We start from the raw sequence: 26,375 nt of genomic DNA on the forward strand, positions 1-26,375 counted from the left end.
TAGAAGTCCATTCTTTTTGACAATAATAGAGCATTGCACATCCTGTGCTACAGTGGAAATGGACCATCCAACTTGTGTTAGTGCTAGCTTCAAAAGTCAGCCTCCATGATGGCATGCGGATGCAGTAGTGCATTGGTTAAGATGTTCTCACTCATCTGTAGAGTTAAATACAGTGCTGAATGGTATAAATTGGTTTTAAACAGCATGAAAAGCCACTCATGCATTATATTTTGAAGGGAGATCTTCGATTACTGCCACATAGTAAGGTCAAATTGCATTCTCTACTATGTTTTAACAGTTTGGCTCCATCATAAGGACCAGCAGGTGATAAAATGGTGGGTTGTTGGTCAAGACCTGTCACACTGTAAGCACTACAGAAAGGAAAACATTGCAAAACATGACAAGGAATACACCCACCATTTAAGTTGGTGAAATCATGTCCAAGATAGGAATTAACACTGTTTTTTATCTAAAATCATCTCATCGGTTAATGTATTTAACTGTTAAGTGTTGTCTTTTGTTTTGTTTTTAGTCTTCCTCGACATTTGCTGCCATTTATTGTCCCCGTCCCAACTCTTTTGAGACGTGTTGGATTTATCAAATTAGAAATGAGTACATATGTCCCCCAAAACAATATTTTTTCTCGGTTTTAACACTTAATATGTTGTCTTTTCACTATTCTCCATCTAATGAATAGATTGAATGTTTTGAAAATGATAGCATTTTGATTTTATTCACTGTTTACCAAACGTCCCAACTTCATCGGAGTTGGGGTTTGTAGGTGGTAAAGTGTCTTATTTTTCATGTAAGCCGTTGTCTTGTTTTAAGACAAGTTAAAAGAGGGAGTATGTCGCTAAGCTAGTGAAAGTCAATGCATCCATGTAGCATTGCCCCAAAATAGTGGCATACTCCTTTAAGGCAGCATCAGCCCTACACAGAGAAGGCGACGATGAAATTGAGACGTTTAATCCATTGTGGGATAATAAAGGGCAAACTTACTTACTACACTTACTTACTTAATGGAAAGGCATTGAAGGTTTTTTTTAAATCAATTTAATGCACACCGTACCTCCAGTGTCTCACTGTAACAGTTATTGAAAATGAACAACCATTGTGCCACAATACCATGACATAACATAGGGCCTTAGTGATGCACTACAACTTGGTCATTGCCATTCTGCTAACAGCACATTTATACACCGTGTCTTAACAGGTTAAATCATTGAGGTCCTCAATCTCCCTGTACTCAGTTGTGTCTTGTGGTTCTCACAGGTCCTCAATCTCCCTCTACTCGGCCCCGTCACCTTGTGAGTCAGCTGGTGGCGTTTGGAAGTTTTGGTGGTGCAAAAAGTTAATTTAGAGCCCTGCATACATGCAACTATCAGCAGCCTCCGGTGCACCCGCTCTTATATAGGCTTCCTATGTTTCTCACAATATATATCATCAAATCTGTTGCTGCAGGATATTTAGTGTATCGCCTTGTCGCCAATAAGGCAGCATCAGCCCTGTAACAAAGACGGCAAAGATGAAATTGAAACATTCATTCCAATAGAAAGGCATGAAAGCGTTTTGTTTTGTTTTTTTAATTGAAGCCATTGAGGGCCCTCTACTACTCGGTCGTGCCTTGTGGCCCCGTCACCACCTTGTGAGTGAGCTGGTGGCGTTTGGCCGTCTTCGCGTGAGCAAAACTCTTCCCGCACAGGTGGCAGCGAAAGGGCTTCTCGCCCGTGTGCGTGCGCTTGTGCTCGTTGAGGTGATTCGTGTCTGAAAAGCGTCGGCCGCAAGTGTCGCACCGGTAAGGTTTCTCTCCCGTGTGAGTGCGCAGGTGTACCCGGAGACCGCTCGACTGGGTGAAGCGCCTGTTGCACAGCATGCACTCGAAAGGCTTCTCTCCGGTGTGAATGCGCTGGTGGATTTTCAGACTTCCTAACTGAGTAAACCATTTATCACACTGGTCACAATGGAAGGACTTGGCGGCGGCGGTGGCGGTGGCAGGGACGGCTTGACCGATGCATTTGTGCTGTCCAAGACCGTCTGCCTCCGCAAAACGCTGGCCACAGTGTCTGCAACAGTGTGGCGTTGTTGTTGTTGTCGTGTCCATGTGTTGGAATTGTTCGAGGTAGGGCTCGTCATCTTCTGTGTGAAGGTCCAGCTGGTGCGGGTTCACAGCTGTGTTTCTGGAGAAAGCGTCGTATGGCATGTCATCGTCCACCTCCGTCACTGGAATGGCTGGGAATTTGGGGATTGATGGTGACAGTTGAGATCCATTTCCTGTCACCCACACCAACACAAAAAAACAAGGGGAAAAAAGGAGTGAGAGTGAAATTCAGCATAAAGCCTTAGTAAAATATGTCCAATATGTCAACATCAACATATACAACCGATATATTATTTAACAAGAAACTTTGTCAAGTCCACTTTTAGTTTGATTCAAAACCTCAACGCATCCCTTAAGTCAGTCAGTCTGACTTTATGTCAGACTGTAAATGTCAGTCCTGTATATGTTTATGTCCTGGCATGGTATAGAGAGAAAACGTAACTTCATTTTCCTTGTGTGACTTGTGCATATGAAGAAAGTGACAATAAAAGCTGACTTGACTTGACTTGAAGTCAGCACTCCAAAAATTACACAGCTCCTCTGTTCATATTCAGATCTACTGTATATTGCACTCATTTCTGAACAGCTGAAATCACATTCAGAACCCCAAGGGATTCTTTCTCCCATAGGCCACAGTGATTGAAACATTGTTATGTGAATAAAATCCCCTTGAATGCTGACACACATTTTCAGTAATGTCAATTAACATGAGATGAAATGTTTTTTTTTGTTTTAAAACTAATTGGCGCATGGTCTTTTACAGCCCATGATGTGCTCTGGTGAAGAAGTAGTGGACAAAACAAGATGAGACCATTGTCTGTTTGAAAGTTTAATGTTCACTTGGGTGCAAGTGTGTGGACATTCAACTTGATTCTCACTGAGTGTCTGTGTAATATTTCATGGATGTGAATATGTTGTATTACTATGTAATCCCATATAGCCATTAAAGAAAATAGACATTTTCCAAGATCATAAAACCATATAAGGATTTTCATTACAGAAATGGGTCTTAGACATGTAACTTTCGTTATCATTTTTTAATGTAACAATTCAATAATTAATCCCTCAGGCTCTCTGTAAAATGTCTGTATGTTCATGTTGGCAGTCAATGCCATTTATTTCACAATATCATCAAATCTGTTGCTGCAGGATATTTAGTGTATCGCTTTGTCGCCAATAAGGCAGCATCAGCCCCGTAACAAAAACGGCAAAGATGAAATTGAGGCATTCATTCCAATAGAAAGGCATAAAAGCGTTTTGTTTTGTTTTTTTAATTGAAGTCATTGAGGGCCCTCTACTACTCGGTCGTGCCTTGTGGCCCCGTCACCACCTTGTGAGTGAGCTGGTGGCGTTTGGCCGTCTTCGCGTGAGCAAAACTCTTCCCGCACAGGTGGCAGCGAAAGGGCTTCTCGCCCGTGTGCGTGCGCTTGTGCTCGTTGAGGTTTTTCGTGTCTGAAAAGCGTCGGCCGCAAGTGTCGCATCGGTAAGGTTTCTCTCCCGTGTGAGTGCGCAGGTGTACCCGGAGACTGCCCGACTGGGTGAAGCGCCTGTTGCACAGCATGCACTCGAAAGGCTTCTCTCCGGTGTGAATGCGCTGGTGGATTTTCAGACTTCCCAACTGAGTAAACCATTTATCACACTGGTCACAATGAAAGGACTTGGCTGCGGCGGCAGGGGCAGGGGCGGCTTGACCGTTGTTGACGATGCAGTTGTGTTGTCTAAGACCGTCTGCCTCCGCAAAACGCTGGCCACAGTGTCTGCAACAGTGTGGCGTTGTTGTTGTTGTCGTGTCCATGTGTTGGAATTGTTCGAGGTAGGGCTCGTCATCTTCTGTGTGAAGGTCCAGCTGGTGCGGGTTCACAGCTGTGTTTCTAGAGAAAGCGTCGTATGGCATGTCATCGTCCACATCTGTCACTGGAATGGCTGGGAATTTGGGGATTGATGGTGACAGTTGAGACCCATTTCCTGTCACCCACACAAACACAAAAAAACAAGGGGAAAAAAGGAGTGAGAATGAAATTCAGCATAAAGCCTTAGTACAATATGTCCAATGTCAACTTCAACAATAATTCCGATATATTATTGAACAAGAAACTTTGTCAAGTCCACTTTTAATTTGATTCAAAAACTCAACGCATTCCTTAAGTCAGTCAGTCCTGTATACGTTTATGTCCTGGCATGGTATAGAGAGAAAACGTAACTTCATTTTCCTTGTGTGACTTGTGCATATGAAGAAAGTGACAATAAAAGCTGACTTGACTTGACTTGAAGTCAGCACTCCAAAAATTACACAGCTCCTCTGTTCATATTCAGATCTACTGTATATTGCACTCATTTCTGAACAGCTGAAATCACATTCAATAACCCAAGGGATCATTTCTCCCATAGGCCACAGTGATTGAAACATTGTTACTTGAATAAAATCCCATTGAATGCTGACACACATTTTCAGTAATGTCAATTAACATGAGATTAAATGTTTTGTTTTTTTAAATCACTAAAACGAATTGGCGCATGGTCTTTTACAGCCCATGATGTGCTCCTGAGAAGAAGTAGTGGACAAAACAAGATGAGACCATTGTCTGTTTGAAAGTTTAATGTTCACTTGGGTGCAAGTGTGTGGACATTCAACTTGATTCGCACTGAGTCTCTGTGTAATATTTCATGGATGTGAATATGTTGTATTATGTAATCCCATATAGCCATTAAGGAAAATAGACATTTTCCAAGATCATAAAATCATATAAGGATTTTCATTACAGAAATGGGTCTTAGACATGTAACTTTCGTTATCATTTTTTTATGTAACAATTCAATAATGAATCCCTCAGGCTCTCTGTAAAATATCTGTATATTCATGTTGGCAGTCAATGCCATTTATTTTCCAAATGCTTTTCCCGGTTTTCTCAACTTCTATATGTTATTGGCCCATGACATTTTTTGAGGCATATATTCAATTGAAATGTACATTCATTTATTGTACAATCTGGTACGATGACCATACGCTAAAAGTTTCAGAGGCATGGTTTGGTTTTATTTTGTTTGTTTTTTTTACTCACAATTTGCAGTGTCCCAACTCTAACAGAATCTGTTGAGGTTGTAATTAGTTAAGCCAGCTTACTAGCCTACAATTAAATAATTTAAATAATTGTGGGAAATTGGACCGTAATTACGGTGTAATAAGTCAAGTGGATTCAAGCCTTGAGAAGCATCGGAAACCCTATAATGAACCCTGGGAACCCTGCAGGTCAAATGTGAAAGGTACCTCATCCAAATTCCTTATGCAGTCTGGTCTGATGGAATACTCCTCCTCCTCATCTTCATCATCATCACCATCATGGGTAGCGTGTTGCTGACTCAGAGTTCCGCTTAATGTTGTCTGGTCTGATGGAGTAGTCTCATCCTCCTTCTCCTCCTCCTCCTCTTCACCATCATCATGGGGAGTGCGTTGTCGACTCTTGATGTACACGCCTTTTCGCTTCATACATCTGGTGAGCCACGTCGTGTCGCCTCGGAAGTCCCCGATCTTCATTGTGGCAGCGATGATTTGGGCCTTGCTCTGCAACTGCGCGAAGGTGACATCTCGGCCGCCAGCCCTCTGCGCAATCACCCAGTCCACCAGTGCATTCTCCAGTTCGGGCCAATTGCTTTTCCTTTTCCTGAAAGACTTTGTGGTGGTTTTGCAGCGGGACAGTTGTTCTTGCTGCTTTCGCCAACGACCCACCATCGACTCGTTGACGCCAAACTCTCGTGCGGCCGCCCTATTGCCTTCTCGGTTGGCCAGAGCGATCGCCCGCAACTTCAGCTCAGCGTTATATGATCTCCTCCTGTGCACTTTCTCCATGCGTAGACCTAAATGGACATGCAAAATGACTGTTCTGAATAACTATGTGTTAATGAGTTGGCATAAAATGTAGGCCTATACAGTTGAGGATGATATTATTAGCCCCGCTCCTGAAATTAGACATCTCTCTTGATTAGTCATTGAGAATGACCATTATTAATAAATGTATGTTATTCTGGAAACTAATACACCATGGAGATAGTGTCCAATAAGTGGAATTTGGACTTTTCCATTTTTACAAACAGTTTAAACAAAAAGGCTAAAAATGGCAAGGAGGACACCAAGCACTTTGATTAGTTGTTAACTAGGTCGGCACATGTCCTACCAGGGATTTTGGCCCATTTTGTCATTGCAAATAGTTGCTGGTCTAAATTGCATGGATGTTGAGGATGGACATTCATTTTCAGCACTCCTCAAAGACCATCTAAAGGATTGAGGTCTGAACCACTCCATGACCATGGTTTTAGTATCCTTTGACGAACATTTGAAATATTTTTTATGTAAGTTTTTGGTTATTATCTTATGAAGCGGCCTGAACTGAAACTGTAACAGTGTGCACAGTTGAGGAATACATTATTAGCTGCCCTCTTGAAAATAGACATCTCTCTTGATTTCTCAGTGAGAATGAGCATTATAATCAGTTTCTTTTACTCTGGAAACAAATACACTGATGGAGATAATGTCCAATGAGTTGAATTTGGATTCTATTTTCTATTGTTAGGCTACAATGAGTCTGAACAAAAAAGGGCAAAAATGACGGACAAAATTATTAGCCCCCTGATCATTAATAGTTATAAACATTTTTAACCCCTAAAAATCCAGAAATCAGCTAAATCTTTGTTTAAGCTGCAGGGCTCATTTCGTAAGTAAGTAACGGCTGATGGATAGTTTGGAAATTATGCTTTGTTGATGTTAAATTATGTTAAATTATTTTGCTAACTGGTTGATGCTGTTCAACAGTACGGCAGATATGCTGCATATGGGTATCAGTTTACACTATTTTTTACCAACGTTATGCTTTGTTGAAAGGTGGTTTACTACGTTAGGTCCACATCCAATATGGCAGGCACAATGGCATGGGACGACAATCAGTCGTTGCATCCGTGTATGTATGGCTTATTGATAACACACTGAATCACAGTGCCAAGTGCACAAGTCCACCATACAAGTATATCTATGCCCAGAATATATCTATGATTGGGCTGGGGTGAAAAAAATAGACTGCCAGAGTAGAAGTCCGGCTTAGGTTTTCCTTCTGCCCATGGCCTCAACCACAAGTGATTTCACTAGTTAGCTCATGAACCAGGCATTAAAGGCACACTGTGCAATATTTTAAGTTGTTTATTTCCAGAATTCATGCTACCCATTCACTAATGTCACCTTTTTCCTGAATACTTACCACCACCATCAAATTCTAAGCATTCATTATGACTGGAAAAAATTGCACTTTTCATACATGAAAAGGGGAATCTTCTCCATGGTCCGCCATTTTGAATTTCCAGATAGCTGCAAAAATGACTGAACTTGGGCCATACTAGAAAATATATGTTTATTACTTAGTAAACTTTAATGAAAAGATCAAATTTGGCAATAGGCAACCTGGTTTCAATGACCAGCATAGTTGCAGTACCTTTTTTGGACATTTCCTACACAGCATTTAAGCATTGTGGTAATTAGGATCAGCTGGTTCACATAATTGGCTGGAGCAAAAATACGGCAGGGTTTTTATTTTCTGCGCCTGGGTTTTTCCACCTCTCGGAACTGTATACATGGTTTCTGAATGTTTGTAAACACAATGTTATGAGGAAGGGCATGACACTGGCAGCCAACCACGTGAGCGATTTTTTTGACCAACAGGGGTTTCCAACAACCAGAGGTCAAGTTGTGCACAACTAGGTTCGCGCAGTCAGGTTATAAACAAAATGTATAACCCATGTATACATCTGATGCCATCAGTTTGTCTTAAAACAGGCATACACTGTGCAATATTTGAAGTGTCTATTTGAAAAACGGTGTAAAGGACATTTTTTGACTATTGCATTTTATTTCTTAAATTATGGTCAGACTTAGCTCCAGTTGTGGCTGTTGATAAGGTCTACCAAAGATTCCAAGGCACACTGCTGGTGAAGTTAAAAAGCCTTTAATTAAACGGGCTGACGCGTTGCGACTACTGTCTTCTTCAGAGCCTAAACACTGACTAATTCCCAAGTCCCTATAACAGGGAGAAGGCTCAGGTAATCAAGTAGGACTAAGTGGCAGGTGCATAGACTCCACCTATCAGTCAGTTAGTGGTGCACCATGACACATAAAAACATCACACACAAGTTAAAAACAAATATACTTCTTATGAGGACTAAAGTAATCACTTCATAAGGGCTACAAAGAACAGTTAATGGCTGTCATTCAGTGTAACGGATACCTTCTGCTGACTATAACGGTAAAAAACATGATTTTTAAATTGTTTCAAGTGAATGGATGACAGCCGAGGCTTTCATGAATTCACTGGAAAAAAAAAAAATAAAAAAAAAATGTTTTTTACAGTTACAGTCAGCAGAAGGTATCCGTTACACTGAATGACAATTTAATTTTGTACGTCTTTGACCCTTTTCTTAACATTTAAACAGGCTTCATAAAATATCTATGACAGGCATTCCCAAACAGGGGGCAGGGGATCACTGGTGAATCTTAGTGATACTGCAGGTAGGCCCGAGGGACGTAGGCCTAAAAAAAAAAAAAAAAAAAACATTTTTTTCGATGTGATTTTAGTTACTGTATAGTGTAGAACAGGTGTGTCAGTTCAGGGGCCACATACAGCCTTTTTGATCTCAAGTGGGCTGGAGCAGTTACATATTTGCAATATGAAACAGAAAATTGTAATATTTCACAATGTTGTACAAATTAGAAATTGTGTATATATCGCTTTATATACATCTAAGCCAGGGGTGACGGACATAAGGCCGGGCACTGCACGTCCGAGAGACACGGGGGGCCCAATCTAGCCCAATACAAAGTTCCTGTTGATGTGTAAGATTTCAGGTTTGCAATACTTGAGAAAAAATTTGTCCTTTCTGTTTGTTACCTCCGCCAAGGAGGTAATATTTTCACGTCTGTCTGTCTGTCTGTCTGTCTGTCTGTCTGTCTGTCTGTCTGTCTGTCTGTCTGTCTGTCTGTCTGTCTGTCTCACAACTAAAAAACTTGTGAACGGAGTAATGACCCAAGGAACAAGTGATTAAATTCTGGTGGTGATCCGGATCACTAACCGGAACCAGGACCTTTTGTAAAGATTCATCACCATTGCGGTCCTATAAATCTAGACGCAAATGTCTAGACTCAAATGTTCCATCAAGCAGCTTCCATGGTGGAGGACTGCTCTCTCTCAGTGCTTCTAGTCCTGCTCTGCATTTACAGTCAAAATATAGCCTCATATAGCCGCTGGCATCATTGACTAGCAATGACATTCCAATACGAAGCAGACATTTTAAAAATGTTGCTACTATGTCACCAGCCCTGGAACGAAATTACTTTTACACCATTGATCTAGAGTATATATCGCTCTATATACATCTAGGGCTTCAAATAAGGCATGAAAGTAAGTAAAGGCATGTCAAATACGCACAAAAGGATCACGAACAACAGAAAATGTTCAGGGCAAAGCTGAGAGAAAGGGGGGCACAGTGGCTCAATGAGCTAAGACGCCAAACCATTACGCCGGCGACCCAAGGTTCAATTCCAGCCCAAGGTCCTTTGCTGATTCTTCCCCATATCTCTATCCCACTCATTTCTTGCCGCACTCTTTTACGGTCCTGTACTAAATAAAGGCATAAAAGTCCCCCCCCCCAACAATCTCTTCTATATCTTTTAACCCATTGTGTCCTGGAGCGAGCGACTTTTACGCTGCATTCAGGTTCTTGAGATTTGAGCTTTTTTATTAAAATATGGGTATGTTAGAGCGGAATGAACATAATCTAGTGCAACATGAAGGTTCAAGCTTTTAAATGCATCTTATTTCATGTTTTTATGTGCTTCGGAGGCTGAAATATTTAGGTTTTAATAGGGAGGGGGCACTTTTTCCCAAAAAAGGGCTTAGGTAAAAGGGGTTTAAAAAGCTGGAGAGGCAGAGGGTTCCCACTCTAAATCATAAGCTTATATAAAATTCCATCATTTTCCAGACCCAAAAAACTGAATTTCCATGAACTCTTCCGTAAAAAAAAATGTTGTTAAAAAGGTTTTGTTAAGTGTGTAATGTCCAGATTATCTTCACCCATAGAGCCGACTCCGAGCCACTGCCAAATTTCAACGGGCTCATTACATTCTAGAACTAGATACTGTTGCACAGTACAGCGCAAAACCAAACAGTCTCTGGCGAAGCGTTGTAGTATAAACCAGTAAGAAACAATGTTACACACAAACAAAAACGTTTTTGCTTCTACACAACTGATAAGAAATGTCCATGATATTCCATGACTGTGCATGCAAAATGGTGATATTCCATGATTTTCCATGACTGGAAAAGCTTTTATGAAATTTCATGATATTCCAGAAATCCCATGACCCTTGGGAACCCTGCAGGTCAAATGTGAAAGGTACCTCATCCAAATTCATGATGCAGTCTGGTCTGATGGAATAGTCTCATCGGCATCACCATGAAGGGTGGAGCGTTGCTGACTCCGAGTTCTCTTTGATATTGTCTGGTCTGATGGAATAGTCTCATCGTCGTCCTCCTCCTCCTCATCTTCATCGTCATCATCTTCATCATCATGGGGAGAGCGTTGCCGACGCATAGTTCTCCTGTCCTTGATGTACAGGTCTTTTCGCCTCATACATCTGGTGAGCCACGACGGGCCGCCTTGGAAGTCCTCGATCTTCATTTTGGCGGCGATGGTTCGGGCCTTGCTCTGCATCTGCAAGTAGGTGACAGCTCGGCCGGCCGCTCTCTGCGCGTTCACCCAGTCCGCCAGCGTGTCCTCCAGTTCGGGCCACTTGCTTTTCCTTCCCCTGAAAGACTTAGTGGTGGTTTTGCAGCGGGTCAGTTGCTCTTGCTGCTGTCGCCAACGTCTGACCATCGACTCTGCGACGCCAAACTCTCGTGCGGACGCCCGATTGCCTTCTCGGTTGGCCAGAGCGATCGCCCGCAACTTCAGCTCAGCATTATATGATCTCCTGTGCACTTTCTCCATGCGTAGACCTAAATGGACACGCAAAATGACTGATCTGAACAACTCTGTGTTAATGAGTTGGCATACAATTTATACACACCGTTACAGTTTCAGTTCAGACAGCTTCATTGGTCCACTCTGTGACTGCTCTGGTTATTTAATTTGACTGACTACGAAGGCGGTATAAACAGTTTTAACCCCTAAAATCTAGAAATCAGCGACATCTTTGTTTAAGCCGCAGGGTTCATTCGTAAGTAAGTGAAGGTTGATAGATAGTTTGGAAATTATGCTTTGTTGAAAGGTGGTTTATTAAGTTAGGTCCATTCCATTCACTTGCAGTGGTTTGAGAGGGACGTTATTCCACATCCAATATGGCAGGCACATTGGTCCACTCTGTGACCGCTCTGGTTATTTAATTTGCCTGATGTGCTGCATACTAAAGGTGGTATTTTAACCCTTAAAAATCCAGAAATCAGCTACGTCTTTGTTGAAGCCGCAGGCTTCATTTCGTAAGTAAGTCACGGTTGAAGTAACAGCAATTTTTACTTATATTAACCAACTTTTGTGAGTTGATAATAATATAAAATAAATGTTCAAAACATGCGTCATTGGCCTTTCAATTTGCTCAAGTAATACTCTAAAGAAAAAACTTTGTGAATGAACATGATAGTTAATGCCCAGTAGTTCCCAAAATTCCCAAAATGTTGGAGATATGGAGATACACCGTTTTGCAAATAAACCCTTCAGACTGGTATTCAGTTTCTGCGCACACTAAAGCCCGATTCGGACGGGACTTTTATTACCTAAGGACCCCCGGTAATTCGGAATAATTACAGAGAATGTCTGAGTTCTTAGTCCTGTGCGAATGTGCCATGTCTGCGATTTGTGAGGTAATAATTCCGCCGCGAATTACCTACTGTAATTCGGCGAAACTCAGACGTCCTGGGGTAATTTTACATAGGCGCGCCGTCTGCACTCCCTTGTAATGTCTGTGAATTGAGTAAATAACAGACGTTTATTTATCCCGTCCGAATGCGCCCCGAAAAATCACGGAGCTCCAGGGGTAATTGCGAATTACCAGGGGTCCACAGGTAATATTTATCCCGTCCGTCATCTCAAAGTTCAAAGTTCACATCTCATGTCCTCACTCGCGCGATACGATCTGAGGGTCCGATGCGACCAGCAGGGTTGCCAGATGAGGCTGATGATTTACAGTCCAAAAAAATGCTCAAAACCTGCCTAGAAGCGCAAAATCCCACCCAATTCTATTGATTTCTATGGCAAAAGTTGGGCAGGTTTTTCTGCTAAATGCCATTTTTACCTGCACATGCCCATCCTAAGCAGCCCATCTGGAAACACTTGGGACCAGAATGTACAACACAACAGACTTCTTTTCCGAAACTGCAGGTGACAAAAAACGCAGGAGGGAAACCTGCACTTGAACTGGGAGGCGAGGATGTGCTCAAGAGCGAATCGCTTCACCCTGGCAATTTGTGCCTACTTGTGCATAGATAGTATGAAATGCAGTTTCAAGTTGGGTTGTAGCACTGCTCCAACTAGCCAGGATTTCGGACATTTTGATTGTCTTGCAACCATGCAATTGCCGTTCACAAACTGGTCCTGAGGTGAAGTCGCTTGTCGTTATCTCGTGTACACTATACAATGCGAGACTTAAGCTAGTTACATACCAGAGCGTGGGGTGGCGGCAGCGAGAAGACAGAGATCCGCCACATTTTATCATTTTTAATTGCAAATGATAAAATGACGTTAGAACTGCGCTTTTGTGAGATATTGAAAAACACTTCTGTCGTCAGTGACGTCATCACAAAGCCAGAGGCAGGCAAGGGAGGACGGGAGTTCGAATATTAGAAAGAACCCTAGGTTAAACTGATGCTTTGAATAGAGCTAGGGCTTTACTTAACTGATATCTTTTTTATATGGGCAGAGCCCTATAAAGTTACAGTTACAGCTGATTGTATGACTAGCATAGTCCTTTTGTGGAAGTTAGTGTATCTGTTCTATTACCAATTACCTCAGAATTTCCTAGCTCCCTTCACTGAGATTTGTTTTTTTTTAACTTTGAAGTTGTGATTTGTTGCCGCTAAGTAACTGTGAGCATTATAATATGAGCATTATATGCCAAGTATTAAAATCTGAAACATGTTTTGGGTTGAGAGTCTAAAGGCAGGTAAACTTAAGGCAAGCGATGCATATCAACATTACTTCAGGGTATTTGGGCAGCAAAACCAACCGAGGAACAACCTTCTTTTGTGTGAAGTTTGCGTGTGTACCAGGACTTGACATTGGCACGTGGCACAAATGCTGGTCACACTTGGCTGTGGCTAGTAGCAATTTTAGTCTCACTAGCCACTTTGACAGGTAACTTCTTCTTTGGTGTGAAAAATCACAGTAGTTGCCTTCATCACTTACTACTTAAATGCAATAATATTTACACACAAAAAAAGAAAGTAGAAAGATTAAATGGCTAGTGACTCCACTAACCACAGTAAAATCACTAGCCACAGTGACCGGTAAGCAAAAATGTTAGCGCCAAGCCCTGGTGTGTATGCGTGCACGTATGATCTCTTACCAGAGCTGGATTGTTCTCCATCTCCGTTGTCCTCACTTGCTGGTCCTTGCTGGTCTTGTGTTTCACAGAAGTCGACCACTTGCACCGACAATCTCAAGGCCTTGACTGGATCTAGAGGAGACTGGCTCCTTTCAGAGCTGGAGACTGGAGCCATGTCCGACATTTCATCTCCCTCCTGAAACTCATTAATGACGGAAGGTACACAAACAAAAGACAGCAACTTAGACATTTTTTTTAGAAAGTCAAATAATTTCTGTACTCCTCAAGGACAATTTCTGCCATTTTTAACATTCAGTCGTATTGCCCATGCTACTCCTGACTAGGTTAGCCGATGACAAAGCATTTATTTAAAGTTTTCTGAGACAAATCAATTAATCAAATAGTTGATTTAAAGCTTTTTGGATGATATTTGAAGTATGTTTAACGGTGCACTATCTAGAATGCAGCCAGAATTGGTACTGCAACCATGCTGCTCATTGAAACTGTGCTGGCCATTACCAAATGATATATTTTCCTTAATATTTGTTTAATAATAAACCAATATTAGTACACCCAAAGTGAAGTAAATTCTACAGCTAAAAATGTCTATTTCTGGAAATTCAAAATGGCGGACCATGGAGAAGATCGCCCTTTTCATTTATGAAAAGTGCAATTTTTCCAGTCATAATGAATACTTAAAGGGACACTGTGCAGGATTTTTGTTGATTATTTCCAGAATCCATGCTACCCATTCACTAATGTTACCTTTTTCATGAATATTTACCACCACCATCAAATTGAACTTGTTCATTATGACTTGAAAAATTGCACTTTTCATACATGAAAAGGGGGATCTCCTCCATGGTCCGCCATTTTGAATTTCCAGAAATAGCCATTTTTAGAAGTAAAACTGACTGTACTTGGGCCATAATAGTAAATATTAGTTTATTACTTGGTAAACCTTCATGAAAAGATCAAATTTGGCAATAGGCAACCCCGTTTCAATGAGCAGCATAGTTGCAGTACCTTTTTTGACCATTTCCTGCACAGTGTCTCTTTAAAATTTGGTGGTGGAGGTACGCACCCTGGAAATAAACTAGGCCTACTAAAAATATTACACACAGTGCACCTGTGTGTGCTCCGTTCTATGGATAAAGCAGCCAGGGGCCTATACCACAAAGATGGTACAGGATAAATTAAGGTAAATCATCTAATGCAAGAGCTTTTCTACAAAAAGAGGACTCCAGGCTCTTCTATTAGATGATTTACCTTAATTTATCCTGTACCATCTTTGTAGTATAGTAAATCATCTAATGAAGAGCTTGTCCTAAAATGAGGACTCCAAGCTCTTCCATTAGATGATTTACCTTTTAACTTAACCTTAACTCATCCTGAACCAGCTTTGTAGTATTAGGCCCCGCGTCATTTATTGAAAAATAAACGGTGACACTACCTGCAGCAGTTCAGATTTGATGTGTGTAGATGAGGAGGCCATTGGGGAGTCAGCTTCACCTACAGAGGAGAACAGAGGAGACTTACCAAAACAATTAAAAGGAAAACACAAAGAGACTGTGTAGCGCCAGGGTTCCCAACTTTTTCAAACTTGGGGCCCCACCTGACGTTTACAATGATGTTCGTGGCCCATATCTGACCCAATAAATCAGTAAAGAAATATAGCTGCAAGCAGCAATGCGGGGCCAAGCAGTAAACTTGCCAGAGCCGCCACGGCAACAGAAGGAACTGCAGCGCCCCCTTTGGTCCAAATCTCGCCAATGTTGGTGTGCATTCCTTGGACGAGAGTGTGATCACGTAAACCAAGTTTAGTTTGAATCCGTTGAAGAGCTGCCGAGATATGAGCTCACTTCCTGTTACCTACCTGTTGGTGGCGCTAGAGAGCTTGGGGTCTGGATTTGTTTGTGGGAGGTCATGGGATGGACTAGAATGTGTGCAAAAAATCCTAACAGAAATTGACTAACGGTTGCTGAGATATGACCTCACTTCCTGTTTTGCCACCTTTATGACAATTTTGATTGGCTGTCACCGGCAAACGACAAGAGGTGTTCAAAATTCTTTCCTCTCCCCCCTCCCTCTCCCTCCCTCCCTCCCTCCCTTCTTCCCTCTCTCTCCCTCTCCCTCTCCCTCTCCCCCCTCCCTCTCCCTCTCCCTCTCCCTCTCCCTCTGTCTGTCTGTGTGTGTGTGAGGAGGGGGTGGGGGGTGGTGTGCAGGGGCTGGGGCAGTGGGGCTTGACCCCCTGCCGAGAATGGTGTCAGTAAATGCGCAAGGGGAGCAGAGGAGACAGAGAGATGAGAAAAAAATCCCTCCATTCTTTCCACAATTTTGAATGGCTGCTGTGAGCTGATAGTTTTTTCAATCGTTACGAAAATCCATACCTGGGTGCAACATGGTGTGAAGATAACCTGTGTACCAATATTTTGAAAATTGGGAGTAGGGTTCAAAAGATACAGGCAAAAATGTAGCTAAAATTTTGACCTGCTGGTGGCGCTACAGAGCTTGAGCTGGGGATTCGATTTTTTTTTTTATAGGTCATGGGATGGACTACTATGTGTGTACAAAATCCCAGCCTAATTCAACAAACGGTTGCTGAGATATGACTTCACTTCCTGTTTCACCACTTTTACGACAATTTTGATTGGCTGTCACGACTAAACAATAAAAGATATCCAATATTCCTTAAGACCCCATGTGTAGCTCAGTCCATAGATACTATATACCGAGTTTTGGGCGAATTGGTCAAAAATTGCGGGAAAATTAACATTTTTATTGAATTTTACAAAATTCAAAATGGCGGGAAAACTATCCTGGCGGAAAATGACGTCATATGGTGCGTTGGATTCGTCTTGACTCAAGGATTCCAGGGATACCAAGTTTATGAAAATTGGCCCAGCGGTTCAAAAGTAATGTACCTGCAACTTTGACCTGCTGGTGGCGCTAGAGCGTTAGGGCTGGGGTCCTATAAATTGCTGTGGGTAATGCTGAGACTGCCCCGAATGTGTGTGCCAATTTACAGCATTTTCCTGCCTACGGTTCTATGGGCTGCCATAGACTTGCAGAGGGATAGGAATGGTGACTAGAGAATAATAATAATAATAATAATAATGAAGAAAACCTACTAACTCTATAGGGGCCTTCGCCAGCTTCGCTGCTTGGCCCCTAATAAAATGAATTAAACCCACCAGTGGGCCCTGGCCTACAATTTGGAAATCACTGGTGTAGAATATTAGTAGGCAGCAGGACATTTGTCCAAAGAAATGTCAGAATGTGACTAGACTGCTGAGAGGAGTACACTATTGTGTACTGGGAAAAACATTACAGTGTTTGCCTGCAGGCCAAGATGGCAGATCCCAATGGCCAGAGGTAAGGCCTCTGGGGTGCATTTCTCAGAACCATAGTTGCTAACTGGCAACTTCCCATTGGCAAATACCATAGTAGCTAACTGGCTAACAACTATGCTTATGAGAAGCGCACCCCTAGTGTGTTATTTCATATGTGTGCATAATTGTGGTCACTTATTTGACGTGACGTTGGCTTTGGGAGGACTTCTAAAATACCGCTGTGGGAAGCAGACAGAGCCAGGTGACAGGTTTCCGTTTTCTGAAAGAACAGCGCTTTGTGGGCGTTTGGCGTTTTCACATGGATATTTTCTTCGTGGATATTAGACAACCCAAGTTCTAACAACTAAAGTCAGGGAGATGTTTATCCTAATTTTACTGACTAAACCCATCAGCTCGCTCTCTGTTAGTTAGCAGTCGCCTGGAACAGAGCACTAACTTCAAACAGACACGCAGAGCACAGCTAAATCTAATCGAAGTGCTCCACGCATGATGTGCATGTTGCCCTCTTGCCAGCACATTCTTACTAGCATCTTCAAACAAAATTGGGGAATTTGGGTCAGGTGTTCGTGCCATTATTTCTTCTGGGGCTGACTTTGGGCTGTGTGTAACTTGCGGTGTAAAACCCATCCCTGGAAAATTAAGCGTTGTGGATTCCCCCCCCCCCCCCCCCCCCCCGCCCCGCATTAAACCAGACCAGGTGAACTGTTTCAATTAAAAAAACTGATAGGCCAGATCATCTATGAGCCTCTTCTCGTTCTCGTTCTTCACAACTTAATATAGTCAGATCACATATCCCTAGCCAGAGGTTAACAGACACTCATTGATTTGATCCTTGACGTTATTGATCCTCTGGACAACAAACACTATGCTACCCACCTCGAAAACAATTTGATATGGCTGGTAAAATCATATTAAGACTATGTGATGATATGCAAAGCTATAATGCAACGCTATATTGAAACTATTTTGTGATCCAAATAAAAGCACTACAGTGTGTGTGTGTGTGTGTGCGTGTGTGTGTGCATACCCGATTGACCGCATTGATATCCATCAGTATCTTCTTTCTTCACCCCAACAGGACTCTGCTGAACACTGGCCTCTTTCTGCAACACATGCAGTATCGTATTTATATGCATCTCTTAGAGAAAGAGTGCGAGAGATAGTGTGTGTCAGAGAAAGAAAGAAATAGTAGTTAATACACCGCGCTCTTCCGTGTGGTGCGTCTCCAGTTGAATAACTTTGAAGGTGAAAAAGTGGATCGCACTCGGGTTCTTCTTTTCTTCTTTTTTATTTTTTTATTTACATAGCAGCAGAATTGTAGACATTTGTAGACATTGTAGACGTTTGTCTACACTTCTGCTGCTATGTAAATAAAAAAATAAAAAAGAAGAAAAGAAGAACCCGAGTGCGATCCACTTTTTCACCTTCAGAGAAAGAAAGAAAGAAAGAAAGAGAGAGAGAGACTGTTTGCGTACCACAACATTGGGCTGGCTACTCTCCCCATCCTGCAGCCACTCCGCCACTTCCTGAATCGTCCTGCAGGTCATAAAGATGTCAGAGGTCAAGAGTTCAAAAATGAATAAGTTGGCACTGCAGTATGTCATGGCAAACATTTTTTTAATTGTAATAATAGATCGTCTCTGGTCATGGTTCAACTATGGAGGTGTAATATAACCTTACCTGAAGTGTGTGTGTGTGTGTGTGTGTGTGTGTGTGTGTGTCATGGTGAGATATTATTACATAGATATAAACACAATAACACAGACCATCGCCACAATATCAACATCAAAGATTACAATAGGGGAAGTAGAATTTTACCAACAGTGTGTTTGAGTTTGTGTGTTCGTGTGTGCGTGTGTGCGTGTGTGCGTGTGTGTGTGTGTGTGTGTGTGTGTGTGTGTGTTCGTGTGTGTGTGTGTGCGCCTGGTGTAAGGAAAGAAGGGCAATTAGGGACATGCTTATGCTCGGCCTGCCTTTCTTTCAGCAGGCAAGCTCATACATGACAATAATTGGCAATCCCTTTTTTAACCCGTCCCCATCACACTCAGCCTTTCACAAAGGAGTCTCAAAAACACCACTTTATTTTAATGTATTTTATTATGGTACGGTTGTATTGTTGTTCTGTAACTTTATAGTTTAAATGTATTTATTTCACATTTTTCCCCATTTCCTTTATTTGTCTTTGAAAGTACATACGGGTGTTTTTTTCCTATCATGTATAGTTGGTTGGCTCAACTTAAAATCAACCTATGTTACTAATGAATTCTCATGCATGAAATACATGTGTGATCTTATTGAAGTAATACTGTTTGTGAAATGCAATTTAAAAAATTGAAATGTGTAAAATATTATTAAAACGTCCATGACCCCTGAGGGGGTTGGGTGATGATGGGGGCTGAATTTGGGTGTAAGCAGCATTTGTGGTGGGGAGGGATTGGGAGGGAGGACTCGGGGGCTGTTCCAATCTTCGTACTTTGCGCCCTTCCCGCACTGTGTTTGGGTATGCAGGGCGGTTCCATTTCTAATCGCGGCGGTGAAGTGTAAGACCTCGGCCAGATGACACCGCAACGCGGTTTTTTTTTAATCCGAGTTGCAATTAACCCTATACTGCACACATTATTATCCCATCATGGAAAAAAATCCTACTGTGGTTTTTGTCACATAAAATGGACTTCTTAAGACATATTTGCAATTTTTTTCAAAAAAAACTTTTGGGGGGGGGGGGGGTTCTTTTAGGTTTGTTGCCATATGGCAACATTGTGCAGTTACGGAAAGGATCCAGTGTATATTTTCCCTCCAAGACCAAACAAGTGTCATTCAACATTATGGATTATTTTATAGAAATATAATTGTTTTATCTCAGAAATACATTGAAAGTTTACCCACAAGTTCAAGGTAGTTATTTAACACATTTTTACCACTGAGAGAACAAGTTAATACTGTTTATTATATCCCCGAAAAACAGTATTTCAGTGGTATTATGTTGACCAACCACCAATGAATATATTTGGTGTTAACACAATATCTGTGCATAGATTTGCAAAAAAATGTGTATGGTAACTGTCTATAATATGTACATGAAGTGATTTAATTTTAGAAGCCAACACTTTCAAGATGGCCGACATTCAAGATGGCCGATTTGCGAGCCAAGCATCTTTCAACATAAACGACAGTTTATTTGTCATAACTTTTGAATGGATGCTTGGATTTACACTAAACCTTGTGTGATAACACTCTATAATAAGTAAATAAGCAATGTAAAATTGTGAGGTCAGTGCTTTCAAGATAGCTGACTTTCAAGATGGCTGACTTTGAAGTTGGCAATCTTTTGGGACGGCCTACCTTTTGTTTACGCCACAATTTTTCAATGGGTGCTTGGATTTGCAGTAAATCTTGTGTGTTCATAATATAATTGGTTTATGAGCTGTTTGAAATGTGGAGATTATGCTTTTAAAATGGCTGACTTTCAAAATGGTTGACTTTGTACAATCATTTTTGATCGGGTTGACAGATTTGCACAAACGTTGTGTGCTAATTAGCCTAATTATAACAGACACATGAAGTCAAAACATTTTGGAGGCTTCAAATGGTCAAGATGACAGTAGGTTTATGCTCTAATCTGGGGTTTGGCGATTTTTGTGGTATACCTCTGGCAGTCTGGGGAGGCTGCATAGGCCATGTTCGCTTTTCTGCATGTACTCAGTGAAAGCTCATAAAACAGTTCTGTACACCTATTTTAACATTTTTAATGTTCTTTACAGACAGCCATTTACACTAATTGTAATTATTATCAGTTATCAATCATTCAATTAATAAATAAATCAATTAATCAATCAATTAGAATTGGGTATTTGTATCAATACACTTTCCCTATTGACCGTCTTGTTCCATTACCGCACAATGTTGCCGTATGGCAACACACCTATTTTTCAACATAAAATGGAATTTTTTTTTAGTTGAAAACAAAACAAATGGTGAAAACAGATCATGACTAACTATAGATCATCCCTATATTTTTAATTTTTTGTAAATATTGCAAAAAGTGTGAAAGATCTTGGCCAATGGCAGAGCAATCTGTCAAGGACACATGCTCATGTACAATGAGGGAAAGAGCAAGCCTGGGGCAGTGTATGGTTACATGTGATGTCAACAAACCACATAATTGGATAAAACAAGGCCACAGTTTCAATATGAAAACCAATCAGTGTCTATTATTTATATTTAAATACCAGGAAATGCCAAAAGAATGGTATGTTGCCATATGGCAACACCGTGCAGTATAGGGTTAAGTTGCAACCATACAGCATGTTTCAGTGAAAAGTTCAGGTCCTAATGAGAACGACAGGCTTGCTTCAGAATACATATTTCTTTATGTGAAGTTGTTGAGAACAAAGTATTCGCTAATGGCCGTGATCGCCCACTCTTATCATGCAAATGACCTGTCACGCAGGGACCTTAGACCAGTGACACTGCCAGAAAGGTTCACATTTTTTTAACAGACCCAGCAAATTTTGTTTTCGATCTACAGACATATGCCATGGCTTGTTTAAAAGCTGAAGATCTTAGCTTTTTATTACTAAAAACGATACATTTCTAGCCTCTCCCATTCCGAAGTTAAGTCCATTTTAAGCGACGGATAGTTTAACAAAAAAATTTGCCCCCCTTTGTAAAAAGCGAAAGACGGTTTTATAATGCGCTTTACTCTCCGCAAGCGCGTACATAGCAGGTTCAGAATATCAGAATGTGCAAGCTGCATAATTGAACATTACTAGATGCCACAGAGACAAGTTAGATATAACAACAGACTGTACTGAATCATGCTGCTTAGCAGCACCATGCTTCGTGACAAAGTTGCTCTTACAAGAATAAGCATGCATGCTGCAACTTCTGGAATATTTTGGAAGACATTAGAACAATCACCAGGGAGTTTACAGTCTACATAACTGGTTGGCCCTCACGAAGTTGTAAGTCTGATGTCTTTACTCCTTTCATTAGTTAAGTATGATGTTTTGTATGCAGGAGGAGCATGTCAAGTTACTAAAGGAATTTCTTATCCCAACATGTGTACTAGCATTTGCTGCTAGCCGACTTATTTTCAAAACCAGCATTGCATAGTTGTTATTTTTCATTACGCTGAAGTGAGTGCTACGTGGAAAAATAGGCTACCAGCTTTGCGCATGTGGCACCTTGTGTAGCTTGTGGAGTGACTAGAGTAACGAATCATTGCCATTTAGGCATCTGTTGATTGTGTTCTACACTTTATGCTGCTTTTTTTTAATTTGAGAAGTTTAAACTAAGGTGTTGAATACCAATACCGGGCAGGTATTTCTCCCTCCTCTGGAGGCTGCTGCGCGCTCACCGCTTCTCCTTCTCTTTCTGCCCATTACGCCCGTTTCAACTAGTGACATATACATAATATGCATTGCTGATAACTGTTTGGGTGCGCAGTTAAAAGATAATATGAAGCTTTGCTTCGTGTTTGTCAGGGTTTTTTGGTCAGAAAACCTAACCTACACGGCCCCATTAAAATATGGACTGGGGATTTTGAACACGAGTGACCCACACTGGGCAGTTTGAAACGTAAAATATTGACCGTGGTAGAAATGAAAGTGTCTCCGCAGTCCACACAAACAGTTGTCTGATGATGCCATTGTGCATGGAATTAATGTTGTGCGCAAAGCTAGTGGTCACTGAGGATCCCTCACTGTTTTTGGCCATGTGGCTGTGACGCAGATGTAAACAAATCCGTTTTGCCTGGAACAATGGCAACGCAAACGCCTGTGTTACTCGATTTTCGCACTCTGGAACCCATTATTCAAAAAACTCGTTTTGTGCCACGTTTCTGGTGGGTTTCATATGGTTAGTCCAGGGGAACGTTGTCACTGGCATAGAAAATCATTCCCGTATAGCCAGCCCCTAAGTTGTAACTTGAGCCGCCACTTGGCCAGGACACCCTTGTAAAAGAGGTTCTTAATCTCAACGGGTTTATTTTTCCTGGTTAAATAAAGGTTAAATAAAAAAATAAAAAGTGTACTGTAAACTACCCGGACAACGCTCTCAAACCGGCCGTTTTTGAAGTGTGGAGTTATGTACACTTTTCGCACTCAACGGCAGCCATGTTTGTTACGTAGTTTCCTCTCTGGTTGACAGTCAGATTGGTCAAACTGCAGAATCTCTGTGATGACAGCATAGCTTTGATTCCAAAGACAATAGCCATGTGTATAAGAGAAAGGGGTAACTTTTAAAAATTGTCAATGTAAGGAACAGTGTCTTCCGTGATGAATTGTATATTGGCGGTTGGTAAACTCTGATGACACGCGACAACCGTCATTTCCGTGAAGTGTATCAGACAGAACGTGAATTAGACCTGCACTTCACCCTCAAATTTAGCCCTTAAGTTGAGGGTGGAAAGTGCACTGTATCACAGTACACAGTGCAGAGTGTGGAGAATGGAACACGCTCTAGGTGATGAATGGACAAATGAATACATGCACAGTATATACTGTAACTGTATGCATCATGTGTATGGGTGTTTGGGCACTTTCTTTGGACTGGCCCCCTTGCATGCCATTTGATGTGTGTGTGTGTGTGTGTGGGTGTGTGTGTGTGTGTGTGTGTGTGATCACTTTGGGTTAAGTGTATGATTGCAATGAACGTGCTATTACATCACTACATCCATCACTACGATACAAATATCAAAGATTATAATGGAAAAGGTAGAATCTTATCAATACCCGTGCCGTGTGTGTGTGTGTGTGTGTGTGTGTGTGTGTGTGTCCGTGCGTGTACCTTTGACTACCCTCATGGCTCTGCATCTGTTTTTTCAGGTGTCTCAGTTCAAGCTTCAGGATAACAATACTCTGCAGAAAACAAACATTACAAATAAACATATAATACACAAATCAACTCAATGTACACCTGAAGACGGTGACTGTGGTGAATGACGATAAGAGTGTGAAAGATTAAACCAGGAAGGAGATTCTCTCCCTCTCTCTGACAAACAGCACAGTGCACAGCAATGACGAGTACACCCCTTTTGAAAAGTAACATTTTGAACATTATCTCAATAAACACATCTGTTGACAGTACTCACTTTTAATTTCACAAAAATGTAAATGTTATGCCTTTAACGTGACAAGACAGTTACAGAGGGACAGGAAATAAGTGGAGAGAGAGAGAGAAGGGGGAAGGTTTGGCAAAATGACAAGGGCCGGAATCGAACCCGGGTCGGCGACGTAGTAACCCAGCGCCCTACCGTTAGGCCACAGCAGAGCAGAAAAATGTCATTGTCAGATATTAACCTTAGTTTACTGTGGTAAGCTCAACAGATGTTGTATTAAACTTACTCTGCACATTCTGGAAATAACTTTTGTGCTCACTGAAATAGTATTCAAAATCTTACTTTTCAAACGGGGTGTACTCACGTGCTGTGCCCCGTACACAGCTGTTTGGGTTGGTTTGAGGTACTGAGTTACTTGTTTAGGGCAGTCATGGGTAAACGATTAGAGCGTTAGACTTGTAGCCGAAAGGTTGCCGGTTCGACTCCCGACGAGCCAGGTTGGTGGGGGGAGTAATTAACCAGTGCTCTCCCCCATCCTCCACCATGACTGAGGTACCCTGAGCATGGTACCGTCCTGCCGCACTGCTCCCTTGGGGCGCCATTAAGGACTGCCCCCTTGCACAGGTAAGGCATAAATGCAATTTCGTTGTGTGCTGTGTCACAATGACAATGGGAGTTGGAGTTTCCCAATGGGCTTTCACTTCTCTTGTTTTCTTTCTGTCTTGGTCTTATGGCCTCTCTGAATATTTAGTTCTATTATAAGTGTGCAAGAGACACATACTAACCTTTGTGGCTTGTGTTAGAGAGTCGGCTTTCTCTTTCAGTTGTTTCTGTAGCTCATCCACCTGGAGCTTCAGCTGCCGGTTGGACTCTGTCTGCTCTGATTGGCTCCTTCCATTCTCTTCCAGACGGTGGATTAACGTGCATAACTTTGTGTTCCTCTGAACCTCACACTGATTTAAAACACACACACACACACACACACACACACACACACACACACACACACACACACACACACACACACACACATTCTAATAATTATCTGTGGCAAAGAGGTCACTGGAGAGAATCTGACATGGCAGGACATTTACATCTCTCAATATACTGTACAGAAGACTTTTCCATTAAAATCGTTTGGAAGGACATGGTCACCTACCTGCAATGCTTTTGTGATTAATTGACTGGCCTTCTCAAGGTCACTGCAGGCTTGTTTGTGACTTCCATTAACATAGCGACTAATTTCATTGATCTACAATGAACAAAAAAAAACATGCAGTGAATATAAACGGGGGCAGGGTGTATGTTTTGAACAGCGACAACAGAAATGTTCTGATCAGATATAATCTGACTGAAAACGTTCCTTCATGTCAAACGACAGTCCAGACATGTTTTGTTTTTGTTTAATTTCGTTGAAAATGCATCTGTAGCGCTAATACTTGAATCAATCAAACTCACCACACACTCCATTATTATGCTGCTGCTCTCATTCAAGTCATCGGTTTTGTTCAATCGGGTTACACAGCATGTGTTATCTTGGGATACCTGCGAATTAGAAAAGACACGTTAAGACAAATGACAGTAGAGCCCATTCAATAATAATATCATTTATCCTGTCGCTTTTCCTTGGCTGACACCGCATGTGGCATATGCTAGCTAATCCGACACATTTCAAATGACACCGACATTTGGCTACCTATATAGCTTTCCTCACGCCGTAAATTAGAGAAAAAACACAGACTAAAGTAGAAAAGCACTAGGCTATATAGAACCGCGCTCTCTTACGTTTCGTCTCCTTTTCACCCTTTTCTGTAAGACTGTAATGTTTTTTTCTGGGTTTGCGATGCGTTTTGTTATGGTTGGGATTTAATCCTTCCACATCGAAAGAGCACTTCCGGAATTCAATTGACAAGACTCGTCATCGCCCCCTGGCGCTACGGGTAAAAATGCAGGGACTGCATGCGTCATAAATTGCTGTAATGATGAAAGCTTTCTCTACATTCAGGTCTTAAAATGCCTTTTACTTTCGAACTGTAGAAGAATTTACATTACAGAAACAAGTTTATTGATCTGTCACCACTTGTTCTCCAATTGACATAAAATAATTTTATCAGCTGCATAACTGTAGCCTACCCACAGTAGGCATATAGCTGACTGTAGGCCTACAGAAGGGTATTCTAGCACAACATTGTGTGTGATTCTATTTCTTCACTGTCAGCAAAGCCTAGATCAAAACAGATCTCTCTTTCTCTCTCCCTCTCTTTTTGTGTGTGTGCGTGTGCGTGTGTGTGTGTG

General features: G+C 41.6%; 1 protein-coding gene across 7 annotated transcripts; it reads right to left on the bottom strand.

Annotated features, from left to right (window-relative positions):
- Nucleotides 1-1,298: 1,298 nt before the first annotated feature.
- LOC134464083 (zinc finger protein 436-like) lies at nucleotides 1,299-25,970 on the bottom strand. Of its 7 annotated transcripts, none has more exons than XM_063217527.1 (11): nucleotides 25,866-25,964; nucleotides 25,539-25,625; nucleotides 25,240-25,332; nucleotides 24,866-25,033; nucleotides 23,810-23,880; nucleotides 18,496-18,556; nucleotides 18,048-18,123; nucleotides 15,121-15,179; nucleotides 13,689-13,863; nucleotides 5,364-5,950; nucleotides 2,114-2,271 (listed from the first exon to the last, which is right to left on the bottom strand). In XM_063217527.1, the coding sequence occupies exons 2-11, from the start codon at nucleotides 25,548-25,550 to the stop codon at nucleotides 2,218-2,220; spliced, it is 1,356 nt and encodes a 451-aa protein (XP_063073597.1). In that variant the 5' UTR covers nucleotides 25,551-25,625; nucleotides 25,866-25,964; the 3' UTR covers nucleotides 2,114-2,217. The 7 variants fall into 7 exon arrangements, with proteins under 7 accessions (XP_063073595.1, XP_063073597.1, XP_063073599.1 ...); XM_063217529.1 differs by lacking the exon at nucleotides 5,364-5,950 and adding an exon at nucleotides 10,530-11,127 and having other exon boundaries at nucleotides 2,220-2,271; XM_063217526.1 differs by lacking the exon at nucleotides 2,114-2,271 and adding an exon at nucleotides 3,919-4,063.
- Between the last annotated feature and the right edge of the window lie 405 nt (nucleotides 25,971-26,375).

The sequence above is a fragment of the Engraulis encrasicolus genome, chromosome 15 (genome assembly GCF_034702125.1).
Source record: "Engraulis encrasicolus isolate BLACKSEA-1 chromosome 15, IST_EnEncr_1.0, whole genome shotgun sequence".
In the NCBI taxonomy this organism is placed as follows: domain Eukaryota; kingdom Metazoa; phylum Chordata; class Actinopteri; order Clupeiformes; family Engraulidae; genus Engraulis; species Engraulis encrasicolus.